The 14939-nt window shown below is 30.0% G+C and overlaps 1 protein-coding gene across 3 annotated transcripts; it reads right to left on the minus strand.

Annotated features, from left to right (window-relative positions):
- Positions 1-3058: 3058 nt before the first annotated feature.
- Positions 3059-8602, minus strand: LOC111316867 (protein AMEIOTIC 1-like). 3 transcript variants are annotated; one of them, XM_022919067.2, is made up of 8 exons: positions 8347-8602; positions 5286-5661; positions 4839-5204; positions 4690-4747; positions 4518-4601; positions 3968-4317; positions 3768-3885; positions 3059-3577 (listed from the first exon to the last, which is right to left on the minus strand). In XM_022919067.2, the coding sequence occupies exons 2-8, from the start codon at positions 5573-5575 to the stop codon at positions 3479-3481; spliced, it is 1365 nt and encodes a 454-aa protein (XP_022774802.1). In that variant the 5' UTR covers positions 5576-5661; positions 8347-8602; the 3' UTR covers positions 3059-3478. The 3 variants fall into 3 exon arrangements, with proteins under 3 accessions (XP_022774802.1, XP_089609869.1, XP_089609870.1); XM_089753743.1 differs by having other exon boundaries at positions 3397-3605; positions 8347-8523; XM_089753744.1 differs by having other exon boundaries at positions 3504-3682; positions 8347-8523.
- Between the last annotated feature and the right edge of the window lie 6337 nt (positions 8603-14939).

The raw sequence follows: 14939 nt of genomic DNA on the forward strand, positions 1-14939 counted from the left end.
TTGCTAATAATCTAACATACATATTCATATATAGGATTCTCATAAAATATATTTTTTCTTATAAAATGTTATAATATATTATAACATAATATATAAATTTTTAGTTGAATCAAAACCAACAATCTCAAGTTCCAAAAAAGATAAGTGTTTCAAAAAACTCTTTTGAACATAAAGATTTTTTTTATGTAATTGAATGAGATTAAATACTATAAATTATATTAATTTTTTGCATAAATTATGACCTACGAAAATGAATTTCCAAATGACTTTGCAAGTTTTCAAATTTGCATTTACAAAAACCAAAAAAACTTTTGAATATGCAAATCCGAAAATTTTTAGATGTTTCTAGATCTATAAATCCTCTTTCAAAAAATGCAAATTCAAAAATTTTTATTTTGACAAATTAAAAAATGCAAATCCTTGGACATTCGACACTCTTCATCCTAATCGATTTTCTTTCTCATATAAGTATCAAATTTCACAATGTATAAAATAATAAGAATAGTTTTAATGATTTACTGTTTATGATAAAGACAGAACAAAGAAAAAGAAAAGAAGAAGAGGAAAAATAGATATGAGTATGTGGAATGGCCTAAAGGTAATTTGTTAAAGGTTAATTAAATAAATTTATTTAGGGTTAATTTTGTAATAAAAATGGGGTGCTTTTTAATGCACCCTAATTTTTGCTCTTCACACCCAAATTTTTTTCAAAATTTTTTATAAGTAAAATTTCTTAATTTCCTTTTCCTATAAGTTTTCGAATATCCATATTCAATAAATTTTATAACTTATCAAAAATGAATTTTCGAAAAGTTGTGTAATTAATTGAAAATAGATTTTCGAAAAATTATAAAACTTTCTAGAAATTGATTTTTTGAAAGCGATGTATTGAAATTTTAAAAACATTACAAAAAGAAAATCTCACTAGAAATTTTTATTAATTAGTGTAATGAAAAAATTATTATTAAAAAAATCATAAATTTTAAAATTAATAAAAAAAGTTAATTTTATTATTTTGACCTCAAAGAAAGAATAAAAAACTTATGAGATTTTAATTAAATTAAGGATAAAATAATAAATATAATTTTTTATAAATTTAAAATTTATCATTTTTTTAATAAATTTTTTTCTTTATTTCGATTATTAAAATTTTATAATAGCTCTAAATAAAATAAATTCCTTGAAGAAGTTTCTCTATTTACTTATCACAATAAATTTCTCCAATTAGCATATTAAAGTTTAAAAAAATTGTATAATATTTAGTAGTATTAGTTTATACAGCTTTCAAGAGTTTCAGTTCTTAGATATTGATCAAACCTAATAGTTCTTTCATTATCTCTCGTAACATCAAAAAATAAAATATTTAATTAAAATCTCATAAGATTTTATTCTTTCTCTAAAGTAAAAATCATAAAATCAACTTCGATTTTTTTAATTTTAAAATTATGACTTTTTAATAATAACTTTTTTATTACACCAATTAATAAAAATTTTTAGTAAAATTTTCTTTTTTATATTTTTTCTTAAAGCTTAAATCTCTAACTCTCCAAAAATCAATTTCTAGAAAGTTATATTACTTTTCAAAAATTCATTTTCGATAAGTTATAAAATTTATCGAATATGGATATTCAAAAATAGTGAAGAATGATAATTAAATAATTTCATTTACAAATTTTTTTTTTAAAAGAAAGCAAAATGTAAAGAACAAAAATTAGGATACATTTATAAGCATTAGGGATGATAACGAATCAAGTCGAGACAAGTTTTTACTCACCCTAAACTTGACCTGATAATTTTTTTTATTTTTTTCACATTTGAACCTGATCTAATCCAATATTATACAAAACCATATCCAACTCAACTCGAATTGAAATTAATAAAATATTATTTTTAAAATATAAAATATTATTTTTAATATAAATATAAAATTAAATATATATAATTAAAAAATAATTAAAAAATAAATTTTTATATATATCGAATCAAGTCAGGTCAAGCTTGCCTAAAATCCAACATCGATTGTCTCCTACTATTACTCGACCAACCCGATATTCGATTTAAAAAAAAAAATTATCCTAAAATGTTAGGTTTGTTGAAACCCATCAGATACAGGTTAAACTATTTTCCCTAATAAGCATACTAAAAATGAAATGTATAGAGTAAATTTGAGGCTGTAAATAAAAGGTCTCATCACCAAAAAATACCCTTGAAAACTATAGGCTATCAAAGAGCACTTTTTTAATAATTTTTTAGAGATGATACAATGATTTTTTCAATTTATGATATTAATTCGTGCACTTAATTCACAAAAATTAATTGAATTGATAAGGAGAGAGATTCTTTTTTCTATCAACCAAGATTCGATATTTGTGAAAGATATTTCAAAAGCAAAATCTGATATAAAAGGGTGACCTTAAAATCGTTTCATTAAGGGATTAGATTTAAAAAAAAAAAACGCAGCTTGAATATGCCTTTATCTTCCTAACCCATAAAAAAAAAAAAAAAAAAACAACACACACACACATACACGCGGACTCAATAATTAAGCTAACCTTTGGTTGTTACTTTAAATTATTTAAAAACACTTTAAATAAAAATAAAAGACAGAATCACATTTATTCACAAACTTAATTGTTTTATTTATAAATAAAATTATGCAATTTGTTAGTAAAAATTTTTAATTGTTCATTCATAAAATGGTATTATCTACTTTTGTATGAACGATCCCTAATTGGTTTGGTGAAACTGGGAATGTTTCTTCTTTCTTTCCTTCCTAAATTTTCTATTTTATCAGAATTATTATTCCTGAATGAGGGATACATCCAGATTGATTGGAGTAAGGAAAGCTTGATGTCTAGACTATAAACGTACCAGAATCTGAGTTTTTTACTATAATTTTCAAAATCACAACCTAGCCATTTCATAAAACAACACAGAATGCTAGACCTAGTAGTCAGCAGCCTGATATTACTTGAAATAATAATGATAAAATAATAATTAAAAAAAATGGCAACTACCTCAGCATCCGAGCACATTACATGCACTTGTAACAACCCACTGGAGCCATAGCAATCCACATTCATATAATTTAATATATGTCATTAGTAAAAGACAAGTCAAATATAATAAACAGATCCACAGGTCATGAACTAAATTAAGCATATTTCTACACAAAATCTGTACCTGGAAAAAAGGTTTCTACCCTGTGAGCATGATATTGACAACTTGCAGCTCACAATGTAAGTTCTTCTTTGTAGGTTAAGGTTAGATGTGGCGCCACGGATCCATTGTATTGGAAGTGGAGGAGCTAGGCTTCAGTGTTGTCCTATACAAGATCTAAATTATACTAATATAAATCTAATCTAAGTTATCCAACGAGGACAAAAAGGAGATAAAATGGAAGAGGCAGGCCTGGTAGGGAGGGGGCGTTGGGGGATTGAAACTGAATACTCCATTCATTTCCAAGGAAAAGAATAAGTTACTTCCTCGATGTCTGCATAGCACTAACTGCACTTGAAATCTCCATCAGCTGTTGCTCAATTTTAGCTTTCCATTTCACCAAATCCTTCAACATTTCCTGTCAAAGAGGGGATTGCAAATTGGTCCTTCATTGAGATAAATGCAGTGGTGAGTACACTCACATGACATTCACACATCCACAGACAGTTATCCACATGCACAACTATAAATATTTACATGTATCTGTTAGGGTACATATGCATCTCTTAATATTAAAAAAATAAATTAAATTCTTAGTTTGACATCACCTGAAACAGAAGCAATGAATTATCAAGATCTAACTTTGAATTGGCAGTAACAGAAGAATCAGGTGTCACATTTGCCTGATCTTTCTCTTGCCTCCTTGGTGCTAGCTCCTGCACATCACTGTTTATAAAACAAAAGAAAGCAGCTCCAATGTCAAATACAATAACCTTCCGATCAAAATTTGTCAGAAAGCCTCTGTTACCTCTTTATTTTAGCCGTTTCTTCGTTAAGTATATCCAGCTCTTGCGCAAAAATGGGGCCTTGAGAAGGGCTATGACCAGGTCTTGACCATGCTAGTGGGGCCAGATCTGTATCTTGAACTACATCCTGCCCAAAATTAATCAGCTCTGGGTTCTCTAACCAGGGTGTCAAGTTACCCCCTTGAAAATTGTCAAGGTTGGTGCTCTCCAACCAATCTTCCCACCTTTCAGAAGCTGATGGACTAAAGATAGTGCATTGCTTCGATGCCTGCAGACTGCTCAATGAATTTGAAATTTCCAGCATCTGCTGCTCAACTCTAGCTTTCCATGGCATTAGTTCCTTGCACATGTTCTACTCGAAAAAAGGTAAAATATAAGAGCTCTTTGCACTTAATTGATAATTTTAGATATAGGTGTGCACAAAATTAGTCTTGTAACAAAAATAAGTTTTAAATAACTCAAAAATAATACTTTCTATCTTATATTTAGCATCTGTCAGACTCTCAGAAATTCAATGATTAAAAGCAGAATATTGTTAATTTGTTATATTACCTGCACACCATTCAACGAACTTGAAAACTCCATCAGGCATTCATCTGTCTTCGCTTTCCATTTCACCATTTCTTTCTGCATCTCCTGTAGAACAACAAAGAATTCAATTGAAACATCAGCAACTTATCTTACTGATATAATTAATTTCATTTCAAACTGTTTCCACATTCACCTCAATCGAACTAGCTTGATCTTGCTCTTGCTGCTTGGATACCAGCTCCTGCATATCCCTATTTACAAAAAATAGAAGGCACCTGAGATGATAAAAACAAGACCATCAATGGCTTCACCTTTAAATAACAGCTACTCTAGTTTCTTCACCTCTTCATTTTGGCCATTTCTTCTTTAAGTAGTTGGAGTTCTATAGCACAAACAGAATCATGAAAGCGACCCCCATCAGGTTTCTGCCAAAATGGGGAGATCCCATCCTCTTTTCGTATGTTGGCAAGGTCAGCACTCTCTAGCCAATACTCCATCACCCCACTAGTGTTGTAACAGCGGCGAAACCGATCAGTACCACCAGGTGCCACCTTTCCATCAATCTGCTTCAGCAGATGGTCCAAGAGCCCAGTATCACCAATAAGTTTACGAGCTGCCATTCTCAAAGCAGGCCGAGATATTGGATTCTCAAACACAGCCCCTTCAGCCTTCATGATCTCTAACATGCTTTCTTCAGCCAGTTTATACCTTCAAAAAATGTACCATATATAATAAATTTCGGATGAACAGAAGGGGAAAATTTAACCCGTTGGTAATTAAAGTTTTCACCTTTCAGCAGACCATCTCTCTACAGAACTGTTGTGCTTCTTTTGCTTGCCCTTGTTAGGACTACTATGTAGCCTTTGTTCCCCACATCTTATAGCTTTTTCTTTTCTCAGTTGGTTGGAGGAAAGACACTTTCTCTTCCGTACTTCTGGGCATGAAATCAACTCAGCTTTCACGTGTTTTTTATCATCTTCATCATATTCTTCCTCGATTTTGCCAGACAACTGTTTGGAAGTGCTATCTCCTCGAGGGCCCAAGAATTTAACTTGCCGGTGGACACCCCACTCTGCCATCCCAGAGCGCTTCAGTTCAAACCAACAAAGCCCTTTCTTAGATGTTTCAGCTACCCCTTCAAAACTTCTGCACAGTTCTGAAGCACCTATATATACAAACAACACTAAGAAATTTGATCTGATGCAACCAAAACTTTCATAAACATGAATGGCCACAGAGAATATAGATCTACATAAAGTCCAAAACATCAACATCCTAATTGCCAAATGAGCTGGGGGAAAATTTTACTGCTTTTCCCAGTTTTTATTTCCTCATCACTTACTCACATCTTATCAAGAGGAGTTTGAGCCGTTTTAAGTTTAATCACATTGCAAAAAGAGTTCACATGTATTTTACCCAAAATCATAAGAATCTACTATTTGCAATATCAAATAACTACCATGTTCCCATCCAAGATCAATCCAAGTGACACAAAGAGTTCTCTTTCAACTTTCTACTATCTAATTCTAAAAGCAAGCTTAATAAACACTTAATCAGGCAGCACAAAAAGTACTCATTACCAAAAAATACCCAGCTTTATAAAATTTAGTACTGTATCTTTACTTCTCCATGCTAATAGATCTCCTGCCCCATATTTCCTAACTTTATAAATCATGGCTTAAGTTTCTCGTCCCCATATTTCAACCTAAAAATTTGATACTCACACTTTGACGCTGGAGCATTCCAGAAGCTATCTAATTTAGTTATTTTGAAATGTTATTTCAGGTCTGCTGTTTTGCTTTAGTTATGGTAAGTATGGTTTTTATTTTATAAAATGGTCAGGCGAATAGCATCTTATCTTTTAATGAGCTCGAATGCCTAGAATTAGATGGGGTTTATTTGTTTATAAGGGCTGAAATTAAAACTGCTGTAACCCTAGTATAAGTAGTCTTTTAGACTGCTTTAGCAGCCATATTATAGTTGGATATTACTCGTTTGAGGTTCAAACCTAAACCCTAGTTTTTGTATTCCAACTTTCACTGTTTTCATTTTCTTTTACTATTTTTACTCTGTATTGTATAAAACTTGGATTAATGCACTCACTACCTCTGAAAGCAAATCAAAAATTAAAACAAGAGTGGCAATATTTTCCAAACAAGGGATATACAATCAAGAAAAACCTGTAGAAACACTATAGAAGAACTGAATTAGACCTGGCAACATAACATTTGAATGGATTGGATTATTGCCTCCACCAAGCAAGGTCTATAGATCAAAAAGGAAACAAAAGCAGTATTGAAGACTACAGGCCGGTGAAACCCATAAAAGATCAAAAAACCTTTCACAATTTTCAAAACCAAATGGCAGTAGTAAAAGCCCCACTCTTCACCCCTGGAATTTGGATCATGATGATGTGAAATTAGAGCACCTAGTAAGCAATCTAAAGGGACTATTTATTTTTGCCAAAATCTACAGGGACTATAATGACTATGATTTTGATAAAAAATTGAACTATAAAGGTATTCCAAAAACAACAGGTGCCCCATTCAAATCCAACCCAACCCAAACCCCACCTCCCCCCCTCCCCCCCCAAAAAAAAAAAAAGATAGAGAGAGAAAACATGATTATACCTATGCCTCAAAAACCAGCATCAAATTTTCAATGTCACATACTTAACCTGGATATAACCAATAACACGATTCCTTAAATGGACATAACCAATGTCACACTTAACCTGGACATAACCAATAACATGATTCCTTAAATTTAAGCCACCTTTCCTGAGCAAGTACGTCAACTAACTATTACCCTACACATGCAGGATACAATGCTCTAATGATAGTAGTTGAATAATTGTTCAAAATACAGGGTTTGTGTCATTCTAGAATAAAAGGTTAAGGTTGTGGAGGTACATTTCTTCGCAAGCCAGCATTTGATTTGGAATGTTACATTCAAATAAAGAGGACATCATAAAAACATGGCACCTTAGTCTAGACTTCAAAGCCAGCAGCATGCACCATCACCATTTACAGGTTCAGTATCAATTCCCTAACTTTGGTTATCCACCATCTCAGCCACATGCTTCATTTTTTACCAGTAATTAAATTCAAAGATCTGCTAAGCCAACAAAGTTTTGTCTCACATCTAACCTGATCCCATTGCCATGGACAGTTTATATGGTCAACACTATACATTGTTTGACCAACCTATTGCACGACCCAATTAATCAACAGGATTCTAAAGTCAGCCTCTTCACTTAAACTAATTCTCTTCTGATATAACAACAAAAACAAAATCAAGGGTGCGCCTAAGTATTACAAGGAAGGTGATGGAAGAGAACCAGTACTCCCAAATAACCTTTTGTGACCACTAATATCAAGTCTTAGGCACCAGAAAAGTCGATGCTAAAAATCATACATGGTTAGAGCCCCTTAACACAGATGGCGTCCCTCATTATAACACCTTACAATGGGTTATGGGGAAAAGGATCAAACGTATAAGTTCCCCACAGCATTAAACCATTAAAAAGAAAATTGGAATAAAAACAAATGCAAAACAACGTCTAACCTATGATCCATAATCTTATTTTTTCTTCATTATTTTCCCTCTTTTGTATAGCAACCAAGCAGAACAAAGGATCAAACATTCACACATTTGAGGGAAAAAAAAAAAAGAAAAACAAGGGAGAGGAACCATCAAAAACGAGAAATGACGGCGTCGGCCAAAGAAGGGGTTTACCTTAAGAAACATTAAATCCATTCTAAAACCCTAACTACACTTACGAAGAAGAATCGTTAAGACATATGAAATAACACCAAAAGGCTCAAAAAGTAAAGAGAGGAGAAAATACCGTTGGGATTTTCGGATCGGAAACAGAGAAATCTTCCAAAAATACCATTCAAAAAAGCAAAAATAAACTGAAAGCCTGGGCACGCTCAGTTTTTAGTTTTTAGGCGAAAATTTCTATTGCTGAATGTATCAATCTTACTAAAACCCTAACCGCCAAAATTCCCTAAAACCCTTTTCTAATTATTTTAGTAGCTATTTTTCGTTTTTATAAACTTCACATACGCACCTACAATTTGTGACTTTTCACTGACATCCTTGATAGAATTTTTTTTTTTTTCACTTATAATCATAGGTGAGGGTTATTTTATAATTTTACTAAATTGTGCTTGACTTTTAATGTCATTATCTTTTTTTAACAGAAGTGAATCATGAGACTGTAAGTGAAAAAATATTTCTACTAAAGATGTCAGTGAAAAAGTTATAAATTATAGAGATGTTTGTAAATGTGCAAGTTTCAAACTATAAGGGGTGCATGTAAAGTTTTACCTTTCTTGACTTTTTTTCTTGAACTTTTTAATTACTCCCCATAACTTAATTTCTCTTTCAATCTCATATAGAGATAAGGCGAGAGCCGGACTCAACGTTTAATTTTTTTTTTCTTTTTAAGTTTTTATTGCATGAGAAATTATCTTTTACATAGTTTTATAATAAAATTTAAACTATGCTAGTAACTCATATAATAATAAGGGTAAATTTTATCAAAATCCTTAAAATTTGATCATAATTCGCCTTCAATCCATTAATTTTGAAATTAAATACTCCATTTCAAAAAAATTCAATTGACATAATAGGTTGGTCCTAGCGTTAGGGATCTGTTAATAATTTTATTGGCTCAACCATGTGACCTATTTGGTACTTGTAATACCACCTCTATAAGTATGAAAAATAAAAAAAAGTTGGGAAATTTTTTAATAGTGAGAAATATTAAAAGAGATGGCCACCGTATTCTTTTACCATAATTCGACATGCTACCGCCATTTTCACCACCTTCCACCATTATCAGCCACCTGTCATTGGCTTCAACACTGTACCAAAATTAACTCAAATACTCATATTGATATCCCCTTTTTTATATGGAATTAGATTTCCCATAAACACCCTATAAAATATTAGATCTAGTCTAAAAAGTCTTAATGTCTCCAACAAAAAGCCTTTTTCGTCCACTTGAGAAGCTATAATCTGCCTCAAACACATTTTCTAACCCTTCATTTCCCTTACGATTAAAACATCAAAACTCCTCTAAATCAACCTAAACCGAAACGCTAAAATCCTTCTTTAAACCAAAACTCTTTTGCCTCCCTTTCCTTTAGTTTTCCACTTACTACCCATATGAAATTCTAAATTCTCAAAATTTGAACTTTAAACACACGTATCTTTCTCTTTTTATTTTTTTGTTTCAACAATTGATTGTGTTATGTATTTTTTGTTTTTTCTGATGGAAAATTTTTGGGTAAAAAATGGGAATTTTGTTGTAATGATGGTGTTGGGTTGCAAATTAGGTAATGTTTTATTGTGAATGTGATGGTGGCTCTTGAATTGGATTTATGTATGCAGGTGAGGTAAAAAATGGGTATTTGACTTTGAGATTTTAGGATCGAAATTTGTATATGATTTTGATGGTTTAATTTTTGAGTTAACTACAAGTTTCCAAAAGAGTTAAAAAGGAAAAAAAATTAAGGAGTTATTGAAAAAATAAACAAATTTGAATAAAAACTATCTTCACTTTATTTTCTAATCATTAGTTTTGAAAGAAAATAAAAATAACTAGAGTAGTGCTTCTGCTTTGCTGTAGGAGCATAATTAGCTATGAAAGGAACTTAATTTGTGAATGTGATGACATTCAAAGAATGGCAATATAATGTCATGAATTTAGAGATAAATGAATGAATAAGGGAAAGAAGATAGCACATTGAATTATAATATTTATAGTATTTGAACGTTTATATCATTTGATCAAAATGATCATTGGATATCAAACTAATTCATTCATTAATAGTTAATGATTTTTATTTTACATAAAAAAAAAGAACTGAATCTGCGAATAACTTTCCAATACGTATAACATATATTGATTCACCAAAATAGTTTCACCTAAATACATAAAGCTAAATCTTCGTTAAAAAAATGATAAATTAATAAGGTAGAAATAAAATAAAATTCCAAAGTTTCATCATCACATTAAGTTTGATTTTTCTTGGTTCATATGAAAATATTCAACCTTCTAATGAGCTCTTAAGTGATTTAAGTATATTAACTAATTAAAAATACCCTTAAATGAATAAAAAAAATAAATTGTCTTGACAATTCGAAAACCCCAACATGAACTAATAGTTTAGTAAATCTAAATTACTCTTTTTAATATCAGTCGAAATCTTAAATTAATCCAAAAAAAATTAGTTAAGGTCTTAAATATTTCAACAAAAATTAGTTCAAAATCTAAATAGCCCCTAAAAAACTAAATGAACCAATTAACCCCAAACCATATATCATATGTTAAAAGTCAAAATCAACTCCAAATTATATAATCAAATGCCTTAAATAACCCCCAAATCATTCTTCATGACACATCTTTGTTGGCTTAAAATTATGATTCAATTTTGCAATGAGTGATTTTGAGATAACTTTAATATATTACTAGAATGTAAACCCATACTACACCATGGAGAGTCTACATAGATTCATAAAAATATATTTTTTTAATGTCAAATTTAAAAGATAATAGAATATAAAGAAATGCTGATACTTCAAGATTTAAGACTACATAATTTTAGATCATCAATTCAAAAAATTCTATAAACTTTATATCATACCATTCACCTACCCTACTTTACAAATTCTAGATCTATCTAGATTTAAGACTATATAACTCTAGATCTTTTCATTCAAGAGATTACACAACTCTAGATTTATCAATTCAAGAATTCTACAAATTCTAGATCAAACCATTCACTTGCACTACTCTACAAATTCTAGATCTATCTAGATTTGAAATGATACAACTCTAGATCTTTTCATTCAAGAACTATACATTACTTAAATAGCTCATCTTTTAGAATCCCTCCGTAATAATGGCTCATCTGGCTATGCTTTACACTACAAACCAATAACATGAAGAAGAGTCATTGACATTGTTTGAAAAGGTAAATCAAATAACTTGATACAGCCTATTTAACAATATTTAGCACTGGATAATAGTCTCTTTCAACAAACAGTTTAACCATACCTAAAATTTAACTATGTGAATGCAATAAAATCATATAAAGGCCCACTAGAAGCAATAAAAAAAAACCATTAAATTAAGTTTTTTAAAAATCCCATTAGAATTGAATAGTCAAGAAAGGAATAAAGAACCATATGAAGTAGCCAAGAGATAGCTAAAAAGAAATAAGAAAGCCAATAAGCCACCAAAAATAAAAGAATGTTTCATGTTTATGCATTGGAGTGTGTAAAATATAAAGTAACTGGAAAGGCATAATTATTGAACAAAACGTTGAAGCTTATATTATATACTATACAAAAAAGATATTCTCTTCAAAACAGTCTATAGAATAATAAAGATTTCATAAGAAGGAGAAAGAAAAGGGAGTGTACTTAAGGCTCGTGGTAAAGATCACAAGAAAATAGTGACAGGCTTTGAAAGCCGTTCTTTCGAGTAGATATTGAAATAGGGCAATTGCATTGCTTCAAATTTGATCAATTAAGATATCTGAAAGCAGTATAATATATATTTCATTCAAACATTCATAGTATAGTTATTTTTCATGGATCTTTAAACATTACATTGATGCAAGCAAAGAAGTAGTTTGGATTATGAAAGAAAAATCACTTCAAGTAAACTTAAAAAGTGGTAAACCTTCTGTCTAATATATATAATCATATGTCCATTATTCTTTCATTCTCTTTTCTAAAATATTCCCATACCATCGAAATTTGATGTAGCTTTTAACAATTATACTCATTATCTTAATATGTTACTTTTAACACTTACCAAAATCCTTCTAGGCATGAATTACCTTTTGTAGTTTTGTATGGCATGGTAACAGTGCCAAAAAGAACTATTACTTTCATAAAAAAAAAAGTTATATTAACACACATAAATTTATTTTAAGAAAAACCTCCATATGCCCTAGCATTATGGGAATATTATTATATTTTCCATGCATATTTCCATTGTCTTTAGATATCTTATTATATGTTAAGAAAAGGTATTCATACATATATTTTCTAGGCCCTACTAAGAATCAAATAATAGACTATCATGCAAAATTTATTAACACACACTTTGTCATTTTTTAATTTACTGACTCTAAAGGTTTCCATTACCTTTGACCTCTACTTCATTCTTGTAAATAGATTAAGGTATCCCACAACTAGATATTTCTTCTATATTATTCACCAACATTTATGACCACAAACAAAATAATACATAAAGACAATTTTTAATGCCCAACATATCATAGTAGTGAAATGTCCTGGAAGCAACAATGAGGCAAATAAAATGAAAGAGCTACACTCAAGAATTTTCTTACTATGAAATTCCTTATACTTGCTAAAAGTCCAAGTCATACAATAAAAGTAGTCATGCAAAAGAAACAACATAAAAAAAATAATATTTATCAAATGAAGCTTTCAAGAACAAACATAGTTGCAGCATCAACTTTAATCTTACCACAAGAAATTCTAATGATGAAAGTTTATCACGGTATCAAATGGCCTTGCAATTTACTGCAATTTGGTTCAACTCATCTTCTACTTTAGTTGACCTTTCCTAACTCCAAACTATTTAAGAAAGTGATAATAAAGCATCAAATGCCATATAGCTGTTTAAAAACCTCTTTTTGAGCCTTCTAGAGGTAGATAATATATATGATACTCTATAAATGACAATAGGACATTTAGGCACAAGCATAATAAAAAAAGCACAATAAGAAACATAAATAAATTAGACCATAACTTATTAGAAAAAGCTTTTCGATAATTTCTAGCAATGTATCTAAGCAAAAATACATAGGAAGTTATTGAAATTAGCTAGTTATAGGTAATTAAATATGAATTATACATCTGACATTTATGATTAGCAAACTATTAGCACAAGCCATCAATTCAAGAGAATCATACTTGTCTCATATAATATTTTTTAGTTAGAAAAGTATCAACAATAAACATATGAGAAATTTTAGTACATAACAAAATGGAAAGACCATCCATATCCAAACAACCTAGTTTCCATAATTATAATATATATTCAAATGAAATATTGTTTATATATTAACTATAATATGAATGCTTGAGTGAAATATAATATTCATAATCATATTATAATGTGAATGTTAGAATGAAATATTGTTCATATATATATATATATATATTCATATTAGAGACCATTCATATACATTTGAATTATATTAAAGCTTATATTGTATACTATATTATATGTCAATGAATTGGCAACTTGAAAGATACTATAAATCCCAATTATTGTCAATTTCATACCAAGTAAATTGTTTGAACCAAATGCCGATCCACTGAAAGCAACATATTTGTAAGAAGCTCTTCAGTAGATAGATCCTTCAAATTTAACATAAACACATTAGCACATAAATTTCATAATTGATTAATATTTTTACTAAAATCAAGACCCTTACTAAAATCAAGACCCTTACCTCTGGATTTTTCTGCAGTTTCAGGATTTGTTGGTCAACATACTTGTTCTTATCAAGAACCTTAATACAAAGATCAATAGGGCAAGGCTTTTCTCCAAGCTACAAACATTCCATAACTTTTATAAGAGATTTAACTTGAAATTAGTAATATTAAAAAAATCAAACAAAACGCCATTCTAATAAATCAAAACAAATTGATCAGATAGAGTATGAGACATCAAAAACTACATATTTATTTATTTTTTAACATAGAATCATTGTTGCACCCATGTCTAGTTCATGAATAAACTAATCCCAAATCTCTTTATCAGTGTACCATAAAAACATAGATCTTTCACACATACCATTTCAGTTTTTAAGGCTTTCATGAATAACTAGTTGGCTTTTTCTTTGTCACCTCAAGAACTCCTATCATAGTCTGTTGATCATCAAGATCATCCTTTTCCCTTTGAAATGATTCACTACTTTTTTTAATCTTCATTTAACTAAGAATGCAAGGATAGCTGATACTCACTGTATTCATTTCATCAAAGTAAAGCCACTTTAAAAATGCAAGATAAAAAAAAAATCACAATCTCAAATTTGTAGCCAACCAAGAAATCATTACTTATAGATAGCAAGTAATCGCTAAGCAACCATCAAAGTAAAGGTATAAAGAAAATGATGTTCTAAATAGTAAATTTATGCTACCGATTTGGTGCAGCATAGCATTGATTTCATTGCCAACTTTCATATTCAGCTAAAGCAATAGAAAAATGAAATTTCATCATGCATCATGTGCACATTAGTATAAGTGATTATGTGTGTAAGGGCTAGAAATAAAATGATACCTTATCAGGAGTTTGCTCACCTCTGAAATGATTCACCACCTTTATTAATCATTGGTTTCAAGTCTGATGAAATCTTCAATATCAATGTGTTAGAAACAATC

The sequence above is a fragment of the Durio zibethinus genome, chromosome 24, assembly GCF_047325235.1.
Source record: "Durio zibethinus cultivar Kanyao isolate XHJ-2024 chromosome 24, ASM4732523v1, whole genome shotgun sequence".
Taxonomy (NCBI): domain Eukaryota; kingdom Viridiplantae; phylum Streptophyta; class Magnoliopsida; order Malvales; family Malvaceae; genus Durio; species Durio zibethinus.